Source organism: Ctenopharyngodon idella, chromosome 1 (genome assembly GCF_019924925.1).
Source record: "Ctenopharyngodon idella isolate HZGC_01 chromosome 1, HZGC01, whole genome shotgun sequence".
NCBI classification, from domain to species: domain Eukaryota; kingdom Metazoa; phylum Chordata; class Actinopteri; order Cypriniformes; family Xenocyprididae; genus Ctenopharyngodon; species Ctenopharyngodon idella.
In genome coordinates, this window is record NC_067220.1 from 36,629,827 (window position 1) to 36,652,043 (window position 22,217).

Consider the following 22,217-nt stretch of genomic DNA (forward strand, 5'->3'; position numbering starts at 1 on the left):
TCCCTCGCTAACTTCCCTCAGTCTCGTTGACTCGGATGTACGTCATTGCTTAAGTTGCACGAGTGCACACTACTGCTGGAAAGCATTGGGCTAAATTGGAACGTTCTAACTTGATCACTTGGAATCTGCTATGGAGTTAGTATTTACATTTTTTCCCCTTATGAAACTGTTTAATGCAGCATTCTATATGTATATAGGTGTGTTTGGGTTGTTTTAAATAATATTTATATATATATATCAGAGTTGTTTGTGGTGGGGTAAATTAAACGCGATACGCAGTGACGTCACAATCGTGTTGCATTGTGGTATATGCAGCTGCCTGAAGTGTACATATGAAGTAGACTCAAAATCGAGGGAGTGAGGCTCTGTCCATATAAACTTCCCTCATCCACCTCACGAAGTGGAACGCACTTCAAAATGGTGTGGCAGGGATTCCTCAGAGGGAAAGTGCTTAGGGCAGTTAGCGAGCGCATGTCTAAAAGTGGAGTGGAACGCAGCCAAGGTCACACAACAACACACTTTCAAAATAAGAGCATGCAGTAGAGAACATAAAACACTAGGAGAACTAGCGACCCCTACTGTCTGCTTCAGAAAGGCCTCTTAAGACATTATTAATAACATGCTTTAAAAAACAGTATGGTGGATAAAACTAGTGATGGTAGAAACAAAGCTTTTCGAAGCTTCGAATCAATTGAACCAACTGCTTTGCCAAATGATTTACTGTTTCGAAGCGTTTGAAACGCCACAAGCCAGTCAAAATAGTGTAAATGCAACAAAAACTCAGGCCAAACACGCATAAAACAGCTTTAAAAAACCCATTTCAAGTGTTTTATTGAAAGTATAATCTATCAAATACAATTAACTAATCATCTAATATCATTAAATATAAAAAGTCTGTGTAATATGTGTTCTATTATCAATTTTCAGGGCTTGTTTTGTTTGTTCTATGGATGGCTCAGCTAAACAGGCCAGTAAGAGACTATTAACTACTACTGTTCCTTTTAATTATACAAATGTCTCATTAAAATGTCTATAAGTGCATAAAATTGATCAGAGATCAGGTAAAAGCCATAGACACTTGTTCAAGGGTTCACCGCTGGGGGGCGAATCTCAGTGAATGCGCATGATTCATGGGTTCACAGAGATCGCCCCCAGTGGAGAACCACTGAAATTTCGAAATGATTCTATGACCAATGACCAATCAATAGATAAAACAAGGGGCTATGACGAAGACTATATAAATACTGAAATATATCAATAAAAATAATTCAGTTTAAATTAAAAAGGGTTGTTTATCCAAGATTTGTGTTTTTAAAGCTTAGCAACATGCTAATGCTAAACTTGATTGAAAACAAAAGCTGCGTCCAAAATCGCGTAGTGTTGAGTAGGTACTACATTTGAATTAAATTTTTTTATTTAAATTCACTTTTTAAACTTTTTAAACATGACTGTTTAAAAAGTACGTTCTATATAGTACGAATGTGTGTAGTATGAATGAATTCAGACGTACTACATCTGCCATGCTGTTACTGTCACATGACCTACCAGTCAGTTACGTAAGTCCATTCATAAATCCTCTCCCGTGGCCTCATGGGATAGTAAAGTTTCCATCGTATGCACACTTCAGAATCTTGCCGGAAGTAGTAGGTCTTACTATTAAGTAGTAAGTATTAGTAGTAATACTTTTCGCCTACTGTTTTTTCGAATACTATGAATTCGGACATACTACTCTGTTCGCGTACTGTTTTTCGCATACTATATAGTAGAGATGCACAGATATCATTTTTTAAGGACCGAGTACGAGTATCGATAGGCTACTTTTTTTCTAGTACTCGCCGATTTTTTATTTTTTAGGTGATGTTACAGTTTTCTAAGCACAATTTTCCACAGTTTTCCAAGCACAAGTGAGACTAATGAATGTAAGACAGCTTCTTTACTATTACACTAATGAAAAAAAGTAATAATTTTTATGTGCTTGTCACAAACTTAAAGATCAAAACACATATGACTTATATATGACACATATGACACATATCCTGTTTTCACCCAAATGTTTACGTCCACTTAAGCCATAACCGACTGTATTTACGTGAGATACTCCACACGATGGACAACTATGTGTGCATTTGACCATTCAGGCGCAAGGAGAACCGATCGCGCTCAAGAAAGAGAGAGAGAGAGAGCGCGCAAGAGAGAGCGCTTCTGGTCTGTGTCATTCAGCGCGATTCCGCCTATCTCGTCTTCACTAATCGATAACGAATTGTGATTGAAAGCATGCAGTTCGCATTGTGTGTGTGTTGTCATCATTAATTTGAAGTATTTCCACTCCCATGAGACATTGTTTCTGCTGCTGCCGCCGGTGTCTGTGTGCACGGAAAATCCTGTCTGTTACGTCACGTGAGGTATCGGTCTTTGGTATCGGGGGTATTTTTACGAGTACGAGTACAAGTACACGAGCATCCCTACTATATAGTAGAGAAGTGTTCGATTTCGGACGCAGAAGGATCCATCTGTTGTATCCTGTATTGCCTGGGAAACGAAGGACGCATTTCGAGGCCACATCTGAAGGAGCCTTTGAATACAGCCTTCAAAGGAAACAGATATATAATGTTTCTTCCCATCTCATATTTATCACCATGTCCCTTTTAGGGCTCTGTAGTATACCCAATATTTGTGTGCGCTGTGTATTTTTTACACCTATTACAACATACTGTCATTAGCTTAGCAACATGCTAATGATAAACTCAAAAACAAAACAAAAAAACAAAAAAACCACTATGTACCCAATATTTGTGTTCGCTGTGTATTTTTATGCTTATTAGAACATCCTGTCATTAGCTTACCAACATGCAACCTGCACATTATGTGAGGATGTGAAGAGTACTATTTAAATGATGCAAAGAGCTGCTGCTTATGCAGAGCGTTCCAAATCGGTTACTGAGGTTTCGTTTCAGTAAGAATGCTGCTTATGTAGGAAACTGACAGCAAGTCAGCTCACTAGGTTTTGGAATAGAGCCAATGTGGTTGTATGTCAAAAATGGCTTAGAAACAATTACAGTATCATAGACCCACCAGAATAAAATTCATTGCACATACTCACAAATCCACAAAAAGCCACATTCCTAAAAAAAAACATGTAACAGGGTGTTGAGGACAGCGACAAGTACTAAGTCATATTATACACAGCAGCCAACAGCACCTGCAAACTAGAAAACAAGAGAGCACTACATCTGAGAGCGACAGAGGACTAGAGAGACAAATAGAGATTGTGTGTGTGGATTTGTGCGAGTGTTTAATGCAGAATGAAACAGAAACTTTTCAGTGAAAATAACAGGCTTTATTTGATTCCAGACGTGAAAGAACTGACTTTAGCGCATTGCTTACAGCAGCTGACTGAGAAGCTGGCCAGCACCAATAGAGCTGAATAAATACAAGAAAATACGGTCTATCAAGAGGCGATGATGGGTGAAGAGGGTCCTCTGAGGATTCTGGTGGGCATCAGGACTGCTGTTCCAGGGCTTGAAGTGTCATCCTGTTGTGCTGCTTAAAACTGAAGCCCCCTCCAGTGAATCTGGGGCCGTCCGGACGCTGAGGCTGAATCACAGGCTGTCCAGCAGCGGCGAGACTTCGCTCCTTCTCCCTGCAGAGATGACAGAGAGCAAGACACACAGTTGGGGGTCATACAGGAAGTGTTCTTGAGTTCTGTCTGAATTTATCCATTTACACATGCATCAGATGGTCATCAGCGTCTCGCTCAGTTAGGGTCGCATTTTAACACTAGCTATGCATAGCTAAAATGTAAAACATTTATTTTGAAATAACATACATTTAGATAAATACGTAAGTAAATAAATAAGTATTTTTTTCAGTGCTTCAATGTTCGTTTTAAATCATGAATGAACCAATCAAAAGAAGCAAGCGGTGGAACAAGCATCCTGAGTGTAAAAGGCATTTACAGAAGCTGCTATAACATTAATGTCTTAATTATGGATAACTAGTGACAAGTTGTTAAAACGTGTCTCGAGACCTTGAGACGTTCCATTCCACTGCACTCCATCTAACTGCAGTTAAACGCAAGAAAGCATCCTGAGCGTACGACCCCTTAAAGTGCAGAAAGATGCACGGCTGGTTACGTTTTTATATTACGATCCCGCAGATAAACATCCACTGAGAGGTGAAGTAGCACACATCTAAACAAATCACAAATATATCAAGCAACACACACAAACTCACATTTAGGCACACTTTCTCTGTCCTTTTCTAGCTTACGCTCCTGTCTAACACCTACACACCAGACGAAAAGATCCACACACTCTTACTATTTCCCAGGAGAGAACATCTGTTACTATCCAGCTCACTTTCAACTGTGCTCCAGTGATCATGGATCTCTCGTTCAAATAACTGTTATTCCAGGACCTCTCAAACACACACACACACACACACACACGCAGAGAGAGAGAGAGAGACATCACTCAATTACTTTGTTTGTCCTATACCAAATGCCATCAATTAATATTCACTGACTGTGTAATGCAATTTCACAGTGGGGCCGATGAAGAAATTTGGCAACAAGCTTTAAACACGAGCAAACACACAGCTCGTCCAACATTTGGTAAACAAAAAGAGCAAAATGAATGTTGCGACTAAGATGAAATATGTTGATTCTTGGATGTGGCTCTCGACATCTGCGAACGAGCTTTGACTGAAACTCTGTGGTTGACAAGTAGTGTCATTGTCATCTGGAACAAACGGCTTCTGACAACCCGAGGATCGCCATGATGATTAACTACCCAGATCCCCGACCAGTATGAGGGAAGGGATTTGCTCTGTGAAGTCATTATGATATAAAAAATTCCAGGTTTTATTTGAATAAAACATTGCTCTGAATCATTCTGGCCCAATGAATTGCCATATATATATATATATATACTGTATATATAGAGAGAGAGAGAGAGAGAGAGAGACAAACTTTGCCTTTAAATGGTGTCTAATAGCAGTTTGTTGATAAAGAACTGGTTTTTATCTTGCTGAAACCCTGCTTTTATCGATGATCTTCATCTTTTACATTACAAGCAGACTTCTTGACAGATGCTTGAGCTCACACGTCTTCCTCGGTGTCAGAGCTGCACACTGACTCAACAATATTTCTAGTTCTGAGTGTGGCGTACTTGAACTAGTTGCTGATATCAGAGCGTCACAGCTGTGCAGCAGGTTAACCGTACGTGTCCACTGGTGCGGAGTCGAGCGTGCGTTTCCAATGCATTCTCTATTGGAGCTGACTCACGCAGGGGATTATGGGATCGACAGCGGGGAAAGAGGTGAGGATGTTAGAAAGTTGAGAAATGCTAGATGGTGGGTATCAGCCAATTGCTGTGAGATGAAGGCTGTGAATTCTGTCATAAGCATTTAAAAATCAGTCTGGAGTTTCTTGAGAGTTGAAAGCTTAAATCATATGGAAACAATATTGCACTATACCTGTTGGTAAGCTTTTTTGATAACACTTTTTTAAGTGTTTTAAGGTTCCAATTTTTTAACATAATTAAATATGAAAAAAATGAAAAATTCTAAAGCATGTCTTAATCATGGTTAATATTAATCTTAGCATTTACCAATACATTATTAAAATCAAAAGTTGAGCTAACATGAACTAACAACAGTTGTATCTTATTAATTAACATTAAGACAGATTTATATATTATTATTGCAATATTAACAGTCTAAGTGCCATTAACTAACAAGAAACTCTGATTAATGAATTATCAATCGTGCTTATTCGAATGCAGTAGTTCACTATTAGCTAATCAATAACTACTTTTTTTTCATACCTTCCAGAGAACTACTAAGAAATACTATATACAGGTTCATAATTAACATAAATAATGCATAATGTATACTTAATTCTAAAGTGAAGATAATGGCAACCCACTACTAATAACTCAATCCTTCAGAATGATTTACTAATTATTTGGATCAGTATTCTAAAGTGAAAAGCATGATAATTATCTAGTAATGACTGAAGTTATTGTAAGCCTTTGTGTCTTTGTAAGGTTTTCGATAGTTATGACTCAAGTGTTAAAATACATCCTTCATTTGGATCAGTATTCTAAAATGAAAAGCATGATAAGCTTTTGAGGTTTTTGTAAGGTTTTGGATAGTAATTCCTTACGATGGATTTGGTACCACTTGAGGCATTACTAGTGGGTTACCATGATCTTCACTTTAGAATACTAAATGTGTTATTACAGTCTTTCAGTGTTACATGATCCTTCAGAAATCATTCTAATATGCTGATTTGCTGTTCAAGAAACATTTATTATTATTATCAATGTTGAAGACAGTTGTGCTGCTTAATATTTGTGTGGAAATTGTCACATTTTTTCAGGATTCTTTGATGAAAAGAAAGTTTCAGAGAACAGCTTTTTTAATAGACATATTTTGTTAACATTATAAATGTCTCAACTGTCACTTTTGATGAATTTAATGCACCCTTGCTGAATAAAAGTATTAATTTCTTATATATATATATTTATTTATGAATTATTGACCTTACATTGAATTACATTAATGAAGCCGACTAAAGACAACCAAACTGCTGAACATTTCACAGAAAGTACCCTCAAACTGGCAGATCTTTGGCGTTTTGAGTGAATTTCTTGCATGGCTGTGAGTGGGGGGTATGAGCCAAGTGTTTTTCCAGTACAGGAGGAAACTGAGGAAGAACCACAGGTTCTCTTCTTGTCTTCTAAACCCTTGCCATTATCACCAGTGACAGAAAAGTTTCTAACTGTGCTTCCAAGGGTATGTTTCCCATTCAACAACATAACTCACTGCTTCACCACCATATGATGCAGAAGAAACTAACCAGCTACTCATAACTGTTTCCCAAAAACGCAGTAACTTTGTCGCACATCCGTCAATATAATGACGTCACACAAGTAGTGGAGTAATAACGTCTACTAATTAATATGTTCCAGATTTAATTAATGTTAGATTACTGCTGTATATAACAAACATGGCATCTGAAGACTATTTGCTATTTTTGTTCTCCGCTGTTTTGCTTTATTTCCAGATGTTTCATTCAAACAGGGGTTCAATCAAGATTTTGGTGGGAACCCTAAAATCTAGTGTTGATTAGTGATCCTTATTGCCAAAAAAGCTTAATGATTATTTGTGTGTTTTCTGACAGTATATACAAAGATAAGCTAAAAAATCTAATCAAATCTTAAGATATTCAAATATATATTCAACACATACAAAACAACATCTTATTTTTAAAGGTACAAGTGTGGTAAATTGGTCTACAGTATACAGGAAATTGAAAAGAACTGACACAAACAGCCAGTATTTTATCTGTTTTGAATAAAACACTGCTTTGAATCATTCTGGCCCAATTTAACACCTGTTTATTTGTTTATATTGGGGGGAAAAAAGGTATACTGCAGTGTTCCCACTCTCCCTGGTCTCTAATAACACGATGGCCCTCCATCAAATTACATTCATCTATTGTTTATTAAACGCATGATTAATTCATTGGCGCAAATAAATCAATCAGCATGTTTAGCAGAGCTGTAATAATAGTCTATGGAAGTTTAAAATCAGTGAGTTAGGAATCAGGACATGACCATATTATATGGAATTATGCAGAAAGCAGTTACATTACGTGCAGAGTTTATTCAATACGTCCCCATGCCGGCAGGAATAATAAAGGTGGAAGATATGATTATTTGCCTGTCTTTCAAATCAGTCAGCTCACTCCATCTGGCTGATTATACGTCCCCTCTACCACAGTAATTCAATTATGATCTATAGTTCCACGTAGGCAGGTGGAAAGAGAGAAACAGAGAATAAAGTAAAGAGAAGGAGGGAGGGAAGAATGGCCGCTCTAGAGATTATAAATCAATAACAGATGGTGATTTGTGTGTGGTTAGAATGTGAAGGTTTCATATCTTAAGGAGTACAGCAGTGAATATTCCCTCACACTTTTTACATTTCTTTTCATCAGAAGAATTATATCTTCTACCGAAAACTATTCTTTCTCCATACAGCTCAACCTGTTCATGCCCTTTCACTCACAATATTCTGTTAAATATTTAAAGACTATGAAAAGACAGGAGCACTTAAATTGTTAGCGCATATTATAGTCTTTTCACACCTACATTCAATGATTAATGAATTAATTAAAACATTTCTAAAATAGCTCTCAAAATTTTTGTTCTGCAGAAAAACACATTCCCCCGGTTTCACAAACAAGGCTTAAGCTAGTCCTAGACTAAGAGGTATTTGAGCTGTTTTAACTTAAAGCAACTTGCACTGATATATCTTAAAATATGTCAGTGCCATTGTTTTGCCTCAATATGCACACGAGTAATGTTTTTTTCTTGTGAACGTTTATAAAAAGGATTTAAATGCCTTCATTGAACTAAGGCCTTAGACTAAGCCCTGTCTGTGAAACCGGGCCATTAAATACTTTTAGAAACTGGTAATGCTGGTAATTTTGAGTCATCTAAAGACAAATCAACAGAACTTGTGTAGTTAGGATGGACTGAGTACCATTTATGCTACTGTATTTAACATTTATGCGTAAAAATAAATAATAAAAAAAGATTAACTTTAAATAAAATTAAATGAATACGCACTTCTTCAGTCGCACCATCCATATTTTTATGAAAGCATGTCAATTTAGAAATACTTTGTAACACTTAACTAATGTTAACAAATGGAACGTTATAGTAAACATAAACAAACAATGAAAAATACTTCTAAAGCATGTACACTCTAAAAAATGCTGGGTTAAATGTTTGCCCAACCTGCTGGGCAGTTTTATTTAACCCAACTATTGTTTAAAAATTACTATATGACTGGCTTAAAATGACCCTATAGGTCGTTTTCAAGCACCTTATTACGACCTATATTTACATTTTAAAGTCACGCGCCCTCTAGCTGGTGTAAAAATAATGACAATGTCGTGTTACGTCTGTCGTCATGAAATGATGTATGACCGTCATTACCAATCAAAATGCGTGTTCATTTAAATGCAACGTGTGGACTTTTTACACGGTCCCTTACCCGCCATTTGTCCTATTTCCATTTAGCAAAACTCAATTTTTTATTAACGACTACACTACCCCAATCCTACCCTTAGTGATTTATAGTGCATATACACTTTACGAGCACATGCATTCCCTGGGATCGAACCCACGATCACATGATCACATATTGTTTTATATTGCAATGCTCCACCAATTGAGCTATGTGAAACCCAAAACATGATGCGGATAAAAGGGTACAATGCATTAAAATGAAAGTGTCCTGTTGTTGATAGGGGTGCAACTTTAGTAAACACTCCTATGGGTCGTATTTCAGGGAAGTGACAAACGACCTATATGGGCGTATTGGTTGGAAGACATGTTGACCCAACAGGTTGGGCAAACATTTATCTAACTGCTGAGTCAAAACAACCCATTCGCTGGGTTTGTCCATTTTCAACCCAACTTGGGTTGTTTTTAACCTAACATTTTTTAGATTGTATATATTAATTTCAACATTTTACTAATATATTATTAAAATCAAAAGTTGTATATGTTAATATTTAATGTAATATTTAATGGATCTAAGCTAAAATGAACTAACAATGAACAATTGTATTTTTTTATTAACTAACTTAAAAAAATATATATATAAAAAAAAAAAAATACTATAACAAATGCATTGGTCATTGTTATTGTTAGTTATTGCATTAACTAGCATTAACTAATGGAAACTTATTACAGAGTGTTCCCAAATAGTTTAAACAATAGCAATCAGACTACAAGGTACCACCACTCAATTCCATTTTAATCACAATTCTGTGTGTGTTTTTCTGATAACACCGTTGACTTTGCTGGCTCTTTTGCTAAGACAATACAAACCTGTCATCAAGAAACTCTGCGAGCCTCCTCCCAAAACTCCTTCTCATAGCAAAGAAGCAACCACTCCTTTATCAAGGACGTGTCCTATTCTGTATGAGGTCAGAACAAGACCTCTCATACCTGAGAGCAATTACACAGCTCTCCACATAGCAGAGGGCTTCAATCCAGCAGACATCACAATGTGTGCCTACTTCAGGAGAGACATTTTAATATAGGTTATAGTTTTTCTGCCTCCAGAGGTCTACAACCTTCACATAGTCCAATGCGGGTGGCAGTTTAATGTAGTATAGAGAGTGTTCATGTGAGCAATCTAACCTTGCACATGATTAAGCTAGGCTCAAATAATTTTCTGGCATTTGAATCAAGTCTGCTACAATCCAACTTATTTTTTCTTCTCAACTAATTTCATGTCTTTGTGTGTGTCAATGTAAGAAAATCTCCCTTTACAAACAAAATATTTGAAACTGATCCCACTTTAAATGAACTTCACAGAGACGTCAAACAAACCTCTAAAGTCCAGGCAAACAGCCAAACAAATGATTCCTCTTTGAACATCATTGGGCACGTTTCCATCTACTATCAACTGAATACTAATGCAATCAATGTCAATGTCAGATAGACATTGAAAGCTGCCGTCTGTGGAAGGCAATTTCTCCACACTGCTCAACAGAGGATCATTTGCATTATGTTTTGGCACAAAAACACAGACTTAACTGGAGGTTGTTCTAGACAGACAAAAACCATCTCGCCATCTTTCACTTAATCTCACTCAGCTTATTTTCCCCTACATCTCTCCCATGAGACCATGATCTTTATTGTAATGGTGTAAAAGTGGCTACAGCCACATCCATGACTCAGCAAATCGCTAGAGCAGGGTTTAAATAAACTACTCCTTAACCACAAGACTTGGCTAAATACCAAGGTTCCCTCCCTAATTAAAGTGCAATATGCTGCTTTTCAATCTAGAGACAGTATAGTGTCTGTATGGTTAGATACAGTATGACTCACTTTAATGTCATAGGAGGACAGATTCCCCCAGCTGAGCCTGGTTCCTCTCAAGGTTTTCCCGTCCATTACCTAAACACCTTATGGATTTTTTCTTTATGACATTCGCCACAGTCACTGGAGGCTTTAGGACATTAAGGCATGGTTTTCTGCTTTCAAACAACATGGACTGTGAAAATGTGCTATACAAACACACATGAATTGACCTGACCTTAATGCTAGTCCAAAAAAAAAAAAAAAAAACCAATAAAGACCCAATCCTGCCACCCCAAATGACCGTAAACCTTTAGGAAATCTACAAACACAAAATGCTCATGCCTATGGAATGGCTTCATGAGTTTTATTATCTGTTTTGCCATTTTTCCTGAAAAAGAATGTTTGAGGACTACACTAGCAAAGATGACATCAACGCTAACAGATTACACCATCTCATGTGCCATGTAGAAAGAATAAAAAAAAAAATTAAAAAAAAGGCTGGTTAGCATAAGCCGCATTTCCACCGCAGGAACTTTGGTGTGGTATTCATGTGTTTCAACCGCAGGAACCAGGGTCTAAATGAAGTTCTGGGTAAAAAATTCCCCCTCTGAAAAGTACCTGCTCGTGAGGTAGCACTTTTTCAAAGTTCTGGAACTTTCCGAGGTGAGACTTGCGCGCTGAACACATTGATTGGTTTTGAGTTCATGCAGCATTTTGATTGGTTGACTCCTACTTTTGACAATTCTACTTGCAAGTGTCATTATAAAATTAACATTTTACCTAAATCAAGCTCAAATTGAGTTACATTATGTTTGACCAACAGTTTGAGGATCCAATGGGGTTATGAGGTTTAGTTACAAGCTCTTTTTAATATTTTTTTATTGGTTAGATATTGGCAAAACCCACAGATAGACATAAAGGATGACCAATAGTAATGATATATAAAAAAAAAAAATGATGATGATGAAATATAGATATACGAGGTTTCCGCCTGACAGCGTCGATATTTAAGCAATCAACATATTAAAATGCTAAGTTGATTTACACATGAACAGTCCTGTAACAATGTTGTCATGGCATTATTAAGAGACCTGCTTGCCTATCACTCTTTTTATAAATATAAAAAGAGATTTTTATAAACATGAAATTAAATATTTATGGCTGCTGACAGCTGAATTAATCACAGAAGTCCATCCAAAGAAGTCTAAAGAAATGACTATGTTAAAATTGTGAAATCAATGTGAAATCCAAAAAAGTAATAAAAAAGGCTCCAGTACAGAAACTAAACAAAAACAATGCACTTGCATACTGAAAACTAACAAAACTGTGGCAGCTTGAAGTTTTACAAGGAAGAAATTCTCATTCAAAACCTCTGACTTTGCTCTCAACCAAACCTCCACAAGATATTTCCAGTCAGTAAGCGCTCACTCAACTATGAGCCAAGAAGTTATTCCTGAAGGGGTGTATTTGCGTATTTGCTTATATGCACGCTGAGTGTTTCTGCACCTTGTCACGCTTGATCAACTCTCATTACTGCCTCTTGTTTGCATCACACCTCATAAACATGGCTACCGATGCCGCCCGTCTCACTCGCTACACAGAATGCAATAATCCACATGTCCTCATTTGCATGCAATTTATTGTGAACTTGTCAGCATTGTGGTTGCCTCCTGTCTATTCTCTCATTTCAAATGAAGGCATCAAGACACCATCGCTCATCACACGTCATCTGAAACAGAGAATTTACAAGCCAAGCCAGCTGTGATTACATTTCTCTTGGTTCCGTACAGCAAGAAAGGGGGGAAAAGTCTAAAAATGAATGATCTGATGACAGGCAGCATTAAAGACCCCGTCAGAAAGTTGAAGATGGTTAAAATGATTTGTTTGCTTTGCAGTGGTTAGCGAAATATTGATGGCTTGTAATAAAATGCTGTCTAGGGACATACAGCCATTAATTGACACTGCCAGTTTAGTTCTTCAAGTCAATTTTAGCACTTCTGTGCTCTAATTTAAAAGAAATCTTTTGGTATCATTATCTCACTGTCCCAAAACCCCAAAATACAAAACAAAAAAACATCATATAACATTTAGAACATCAAACAGTGCCATTAAAATATTCTTAATTGCTATCGATTTCTTGTTTTTGTAGTTCTGACATTTAGTTTAAACGGCCTTCGTTTCTATGTTAGAGAGAGGGGAAAAAAAGCATTGACTTTTTCAATGTGTGGTCTGTTAGGTTTTAATCAATCAATACATTGAAAAAATGCTTGAAGCTTATTACGCGCTTTCCCTAGGAGAGAGGAAGGAAGCAAACAGTGTTTATTTGCTTTGCTCTCAAACATGTTCTTTACGGTTCTATAAATGTAGTAAAAAATAACATTCGGTTGACTATTAATCCTGTGTGTGGTACCGCAGTTCAATAATGAAACTTATATGAAATGAAGGCTTAGTCACTCACTCCCCTTCTGAAAATGATTAGTTATTGCAATATTTCATTTGCACATAAATATCCAATCTAATGAGGAAAGGAAATCTGTGGTCTTCTCTGGGGGGGAAAAATTGATGGAAGTGTATGAAATAGTAGCACTAAACAGCATTATTCTAGTCTTCTATGTAGTTGTTGTTGTTGTTGTTTTTATTTAAAATTTATTTAATTTTTAGTAACTCAAATTCTGCTGTAAAGCAGCTGTAGCAAGATAATAGTTAGCTCTAGAGTTGTCAAAAGTACCGACTTCGTTACCTAGTCGGTACTGAAATTTTAAAAATGTGACGCTTTGAGCGCTGTTGAGTGGATTCGTAAACACCTCTGATTGGCCTTTGTGTTCACGGCTCATCAGATATGTCTGTGATTGGCTTCAATGATCAACGCTGTAAAAACGTTGTAAATAGTCATCAATGACACTCTTCAGTGAGTGCTTACACAGATACACACGGAAGCATTTGAAAGCGTCTATCGCATATCAGTCCGCTGATAGATGGCTGCTTTCAAACACTCCCGCTCCCGCTTTCAAATTCAAACACTTCCATGTCCTTTCAAACGCTGCTGTGCGTTGATCATTGTAACCAATCACAGACATATCTGATGAGCGCGTGAACACAATGGCCAATCAGATGTGTTTACGAATCTGCTCAACAGCGCTCAAAGCATCACATTTTTAAAATTTCAGTACTGAAAGGTACCGAAGTCGGTACTTTTGACAACTCTAGTTAGCTCAATTCAGTTCAGCCTTGACTCAATTCAGTTCAATAACTGTGTAAAGCATTCATTATGAAGTCCAATTCAGATATAAGCAGCTCTACTGAAGACAATAGTGTCGTTATTCAGCTTGAGTCAGTTCAATGTTGATTAAATTCTGTTCAATAACAGTGCTGATGTTGCAAACTTCATCAGTTTTGAAAAAAAAAAAAAAAAAAGATTCAGCTATAAGGCAGAAGACAATAGTGTCATTATTTAGCTCAATTCAGTTCAAGTTTTGTTCTCATCCGATAGTGTTAGTTCAGTCAAATCAATCATTTTGCTGAATATTAAGTGTCCCCAACTAAGCAAGCCAAAGGCGACAGTGGCAAGTTGACAGAAATGGAGAGAATAACCTTGGGAGAAACCAGGCTTTGTTGGGGGACTCTCCTCTGGACTACTGTAGATGACCTACATTGGTCCACTGTGAAGGCATCAATTTGATAAAGTGAAAAAGATGCCTGTACATCAGATGCTAAAACCTTATTCAAAATACAGACAAATGGATATCAGAACCAAAAAAAAAAAAAAAAACACCCAAGGATGCCATAAGAGTAGGTTTGTATATCATTCATGTCTGTGGGTTGCTAGATTAGTCCTGACATGGCACAAGCTCACCAAGCCTTCATGTTTACACTTTATGCACGAAGCCAAGATGTATAAAAAACACTACTATTGTGTGGTTAAAGCAGTTAATCCAAATGTCCTGAGTGAGCCAAAATGGCTTCCGGAGTTTTGGAGCAGATGGAGCCAGTTACCACACCTCAGTGGAGCTGAACCACACAAGCAGAGAGAACAGAAAGGGTTGGTCGAGATTAAGTTTTAAATGGTCTGTGAGCACATCTGAAAAGCGAAGGAGAGAAAATGAAAAAAAGAGGGAGACAAAAGAAATTTAATGGAAAACAATAGCATGAAGCATAAAAGCCTTTAAGTGAAAGATGGAGAATAAAACCCAACAGGACAAGAAAGAATACAGAGCAGTAAACACACTTGAACCTATCAAAACAAAAACATAGAAGATTTAACTTCTGCTCTATGCTGACAGATTATTTGATAGTGTGGAAAAGGCTGAGGAAACTATTTTTAATCTAAAATTAATTAGGAGAATTTCATTTGCTCTTGAAAGCAACCATGCAGTCATTAACATTAGGGGCAAAATTACACAGCGCCAGGCTTTTGATCAGCAAGAGACTGCTATTAGGAACAAAGGGAGTGCGATTCATTTACTTCATAATGCCAGTGTTGATTCTTTGAAATGTCATTCACAACATATGCTCTGGAGTTTAAATCTTTTTACATTCACCAAACTCCCCGAAACCTAAACATATAAATGTGTAAATGCATAATTCAGAGGAAATTGTTCCAATGCAACAGCATTGATGTCCTTATGGCATTGAACAGAACTTTACTCCACCACATACACTCAATAAAGGTTCCAAAAAAGGGGTTTTACCATAGAAGAACGATTTTTGGTTCCCCAAAGAACCTTTCAAAGAACCTTTAAGTGCAAAGAGCAATAGATGCTATTTACACTAAGTGACAATAGCAGCATTTTCTTAGCGATATGCTATTATACTAGGTGAACAAAGTGATACATTCATATTTACACCATTTAAAAATATCCATTCTTTGCAATAAGTGTAAATAGTAATTAGATGCTATCTATACTTTATATTGGCAGATATTATTTGGACCTCAGTATTTTTGTACATTAACAGGATGCAATAATATCAGAGTGTAAATTATTACATTTATTAAAATAACTTAATGGATGCTGCCTTATTGGGAGAATAAAAACCCTCCCTACACCTTCCCCTAACCCTACCCAATAAACACTTTTAATATTATTAAACACTCATTTGCAGTTTACTTCCACTTTTAGATCATTATTTCCATTTTTACTGAAAATAAACGTGAGCTCGGCAAAAGGCGGATTCGAACCTGCGTCAATCGCATCAAAAGCCAGGTCTGCGAGCCTTAAGGAGATGATACACGGGGCAACTTTTTGAGCAATGGTGCTGGGCAATGTTGCCATCAACGGGAAACCTGGTGAGACACAGGGCAACTAATTAGAGCAACAGACAGTTGGAAGCAACTAATCAGAGAGGAACAAATCTATTGCCAACCCAATAAATACTTTATTATAAACACTTGTTAGGCACTTTATTTCAACATTTCAAATATTTTCTTCTTTTTATTAAATATAAATGCCTTTCCGATCTGATTTGGGATAGGAAAAGTTTGGGAAAAGGCGGATTTGAACCCACGTCGACCGTGTTAAAAGCTACTTTCGTGTGCCATACGCCCTGCAGCATACGCCACTACAGATGTTAAAAAGAATGCTTCTTTTTAGTATTTAACTGAAAACATTTGATGGCTAAATGACAGCATACGCACATTAAATTGGACACCTGTTGGTATTTTAAGCATTCAATGAGGTAAATTCCCTGTTTTGGGTTGACACATGACAACTTACCAGTGTAAAAAGATATAAGTTCATGCTCCTTTTCTTCGCTCCACTGCCGCTGAGAGCCCGCCATCTTGTTTGAATTTTTTTCTGAAATCTCCAAGCTGATCACGTGATCAGCTGCTAGCAATCTGATTGGAGGATCTCAAAAAATTGCCCACAACCGATCTAAAGTATCCAGATAGGAATTTGTTGCTCATTCTCAATGTGAAAGTGCCCAAGTAACATTGCTCAAAAAGTTGCCCCGTGTATCATCACCTTTACTCACTACTGCTGTGCCACTGAAGAAGTTTAATTTAGGCATCTTTTTTAAAACTTGAGTGGCCCAACCAGGCATTGGTGGGTGGAGCTAGTGTAAATAGCGTTTTCCAACAAGGGACGCTATTTGCACTTATTGTAAATAGACACTTTTTTTTTTGGTGTAAAACCAAAGGACCATTTTTTATTCTAAAGAACGTTTTGTGCAATATAAATGGTTCAATGGATGCTAAAGGTTCTTCATGGAACCATCAATGCCAGAACCTTTATTTTTAAGAGTGTATACAAATATTCTATACACAGTCGGTTCTGAAGTCTTGAATTTGGGATTCAAAATACAATTTAAATGTAAATAAAAAGAAAGTTTTAAGATTCTGTCAAGTTTGAAAGTAATGTTATGATGTCAAAGGAAAAAGATATATTCAAGATTCTGCTCTATGTCTAGGTCACTACTAGTCAGATAAGTACATTTATACATGTCAGCTGAAGTGCTGCGCTGTTAAAGCAAAACGAGGACATACTGTACCAAATACTAAGAAAATCATGTTCATTTTTTAGTTTAACTCAGCACTCTGTTTTTATGCTGAAAATATTATTTGCTAGGTGGTAAATTTTTTCGCTAACAGTCTCAGGCTTTTGAACCCCACTCTATTAGGCTTATAATGGCAATAAACTGGTCAGTTACACTTGCACACCAAGGTCCTGCATTATTTAGTCAACCTTTTAACCATCTAAATCCATCCACTGACTCATTTTGACCCATCTAAATCTATTCATTGATGTTGCTATAATTGCTACTTTAAGCATGAAAGATTTTCTGCCCATTACGAATGTAGACAGGATGGGCTGCAACATATGCTAACCAGAAAGGTTAAAACAAGCTAGGCAAGCAGATTTCCACCCCCTTGATGCTGTGCATACGTGTTCCTCTAATTTCCTGCCTTATTTAAAAAAACTTGACCATCTCAGCCTCGTCCAATATGCTGAAAATGCAGGTCTGAAAAAAAGTGTTGCCAACCTACTCATTATTTAAAGTAGTTAAACTACAGTTGGGTTATTCTTGAAAAAAGTAGCTAGCTAAAAGATACTAACAAAAAGTAGATAAATACATTAAAGCTACAATCACTCCATAACACATTGTGCTGTGAAGTGCATACAGTGTTTTTAACTACAGTTTTTAACTAGTGACTTTGCTTAAACCTTAAAATCAATCAATCAATCAATCAAAAAAACAATCAATAACCACAAATAAATTTAGCCAAGATTCAGTTACATATCAAGGTGCTAGTCTTTCATAACAGAGTGGTTTCAATTCAGCTGTCTTGTCTCAGATGGACTGCAAATCACTTAGCGCTTTCCTTAAATATCTCTGTCCTTCAGCTAAATGCCTTCATCATTCTGCTGGTGTGAGGAAAACAAGACCTTCTCCATTACTTATGAGCAACTTGTTTTACTTGGTGTGAAAACACTGATGTGGGATTTGTGTAGAATTAAGCCATTGGTCTGAGCTCACGAGATGTCAGAGGGAAAAAAGGAAATCAATATACTGCCCATCAGCAAGGCTTAAGTGCAATGTTTAAACGTGCAGCCAGGAGAATTCAAAAGAGAGTAGGAAGTGATGTCTGCGGTTGGCCCAGACAAAAGGTTTAAAGCTGTATATGTTACAAACAAGACAAAAGATATGACTTTAGAAAAGGATTTTTGCAGCGTAGTCTACTTAGTAAATATTGTTAGACGCTTTTATGAGAAACAGATCCCAAGAAAATTATATTAACTATATGACACCTTGGTAAAACGGACATGGTAATCGCATTTCATTACCTTATATGAATGTTATATCTGATAAATATGCAAACAATTTTCCTGGATAGGATAGCAGGAGACTTCTGCAATATGAGCCAAATCTCATGGCAAGTTTATGAAGCCAAAAAGGTATCAGGTTTATTTTATTTCTAAAAACACAATCTAAGTCTTCTGTTTAGATTTCCCAGACCTCCTATTTTCTATTTCAAATAAATGCTGTTCTTTTGAACTTATATCACTGTTTTCACAAAAACTATGTTGATAATAATAAGAAAAGTTTTTTGAGCAGCAAATCAGCATATTAGAATGATTTCTGAAGGATCATGTGACTGAAGATTGGAGTAAGGATGCTAAAAATTCAGCTTTGCATCACAGAAATAAATTATATTTTAAAATATATTAAAATAGAAAACAGTTATTTTAAATTGTAATAATATTTCACAATATTACATTTTTACTGTATTTTGACCAAATAAATGCAGCCTGGGTGAGATTAAGAAACTTATTTTAAAAACATTAAAACATCTTTCCGACCCCAACATTTTTTTCAGTGGTAGTGTAGCTAGTTCTACTTCATTACTTTGATTAATAGACAGATCAAACACATTGAATAAATCTACTGTGAGGACTGATAGAACTTTTATCCAAGAAAAGTAAATCATTAAACTCAGCTTATATATCTCTATTAGAAATCAAGTCATTCTCTGGGATACAGTTATGAAATTGTAGACACCAGAGATGATGGATGCTATTTAATTTTTCTCTTATTAAGACACCACGAAAAGGCAAGCTAAGACTCCTACTGGCCCACCAACAAGTTGTTAAAACACAGTGCAACATTCTGCGATGAGACAAGAAGTAAGGCAGTTGTGCTTCTAAACCAGGTGGCAGATACTGGCCAATCAGATTCATGCAATCTGTATCTGTTGTCATGGATGTGTCAATCTAAACAGAGAAATGTCAGCTCACTGATTCTTGAGATAAGGGAATTATTAAACAAATATAACCAATGTTCTTAGGTAAATCAGACATGCTATCATGTAGCTCAGTTGATGTTTTAATATATATACACAATGAACTGAAAAAAAGAATAAGACATTTCTTTCAAAATTAACAAATACCTTCATCTGACAGTGTTAAATACTGACGGAGTTGACTGATGATGTTGACAAAGGTCCAGCTGGGGCCAAATATACAGTATATGTAAATAGAATCATGAAACAACATTAGAAGATTTCCCCATATGCAAAAAACATATTAAATCACATTATATAGACTTTTGAAAGCACTTCTCAACCATCAGACATAAAACCTGACGGAGTTGACACAATTGAATTTTTTTCCACCTTAACCACGTGTTGTACAGTGGAGCAATTTTGTTTTCTTTCTCAATTGTAGCTGCCTTAATAAACATATCAAAATGCCAAGATTTATCCCACAACTATTTACAGAAACTATTACACCGGGATGACGGAGTTGACATGTTAAAGCTGTGACTCCAGAGAACATTGTTTGTACAAAATATATATATAAAAAAATACATATATATAAAACTTCTAGGACTATGTGTCCTACTGTGAGGTCCACAATGAGCTGGAAATAGTAAGTGCTCCTCAGAATTAAAGAGACCATGACATTGCCTGATTTATTCACAATTATAGAAAATTCTGACGGAGTTGACGCAAAGTGAGGACACTTTGATAGGCTTTTTTTTTTTAAGGAAAATATAATTCAAGACTTACTTTTTGTATTGTTTGATACATTACAGATCTCTGGCTTTCAATTTAAATGTATATTATTGAATTTGTTGCATTTTTAAACACTTTGTTTGGCAATTTTACATTGTGACCTCATGCTGAGGACAGGTTAAATTACATCTATTTTCCAAGTAATAATACTAACAAAATTATTTAAAAATAAAAGCAATGACTGTCCTGAGTATTCAGATTTCCTTTAGATGTAACTTTTCAAGTATTTTTATTTTGATGAATTTATTTATTTTTTTTTAAATAAAGAGGGCTTTTAGTGTGAAGGACATGTTTTGTCGCTTATCTCAAGAATATGTTAGATGCGTCTCATTTCGAAAGCTGCATTCTCTTTAGGTCACAGTTTGTAGACTATCATAGACGCTGCCTCATTTCAGTAAAGTAACCGTTACATTCCAAAGTCATCAGGAAATTGCAACAATTTACACTTCACAAGGACCATAATTTTATTATGGTTACATACATCCTTGATGACGTATGTGGCCAACAAATGCAACGCAGCCGTCAAAATGAGACGCAGCTATCATGTCCTCTGTTATTTTGTTTGGTAACAGGCAAATTTCTCTTTATTATGCAATAATGAGATTTTCTGTTGTTTTTTTGTTTTAATTATGTCTGAGGCAGAAACGTGCATTTATTAATGAAATGTGCAGAACTAATTTGTGTTTAAATCAAAGTTCAATTCAATGGTCCATTTACAGAAGAATGGCTTTACAATGTCTATTCGTGTTTCACAAATAAGGCCCTATGTGTGTGTTCTGAAAGGATGTGTGTGTGCAGGAACTGAAAAAGTTCTGGATGTGACTGAGTAGTTGTGATAAGTGTGTATTTTGGTAAGCGAAGTGGTTAGCAGATTGCATACATACAAATCAATGTTCTCTCAAGCAAGTGCTTTAGAAAATAAGACTCTCCAGGTTAAAAAACAGACATGCTTCCAAAATAACACATGATTAGTCATAATTTCATTAGATCGAAGGCCAATAGCAGTGGAACTTGGCAGGATCCTACTAATCAACGTTTTTCTCTGAGTAAAACAGACCGGCTTTGCATCACTCTATAATTTTGGGTGTCACGATTTGCTCCCAAGAACACAGAGACAAAATGAGAGAAATCTTTCCAATTCACTGGCTCATTGATTTCTCTGCAGCTCCAAATGCCTTTTTCCTTTCTCGCCGTTATTTGAGGTATCATTTTCATCCGTGTCAGAGGCTGCCGTTCATGTCTGCTTGTTGGCAATACTGAAGGTCATTTTCTGTCAGGACCATGAAATATACGGATACACAGACACCACGCACATACAAACACTATGAGCGCTTCCTGCCGGTCTGACTTATAGCATGAATATAGTGTTACATTTTATGTTGATCTGGGATTAACGTCTTCCACCTGAATTCACATGCACACACACTCAAATACTGACACATGGCTATTTTTAAATGCTTAGTTTAGCCAAATATGAAAATTCTGTCATTATTTATTCATCCTCATTAATTGTTCCTGAAGCTTTAAAAAGTTGTTTTTCTGTGTCATACAGTCAACAAAGTCATACATGTTTAGAAGAACATGAGTAAATGTAAATGACAGGATTGTAATTTTTGGGTTAACTCCTTTCTTTCTCACCTGTACTCCTGGTCTTTCCGTTTCTGTGCGAGGTATTTTTTCTTGACTTCCTGGAGTTCATGTGCCAGACGTTCGATTTCATACTTATAGTCTTCTGACTGGGACTCGTGCATGTTGAGCTCAGCTGTTAGGGCCTGTGGAAGAAATAAAAAAGGTTAGAGATCAACTTAAAACATGTT

At 36.4% G+C, this 22,217-nt stretch overlaps 1 protein-coding gene across 1 annotated transcript in view; it reads right to left on the reverse strand.

Annotated features, from left to right (window-relative positions):
- Window positions 1-3,315: 3,315 nt before the first annotated feature.
- cfap58 (cilia and flagella associated protein 58) overlaps window positions 3,316-22,217 on the reverse strand; it is a 127,002-nt gene continuing 108,100 nt past the window's right edge. The window contains exons 17-18 of the mRNA XM_051894694.1: window positions 22,039-22,172; window positions 3,316-3,640 (exon numbers count right to left, since the gene is read on the reverse strand). Of these exons, the coding sequence (XP_051750654.1) occupies window positions 3,499-3,640; window positions 22,039-22,172 (276 nt within the window). The 3' untranslated portion in view covers window positions 3,316-3,498. The remainder of the gene's footprint in view (window positions 3,641-22,038; window positions 22,173-22,217) is intronic.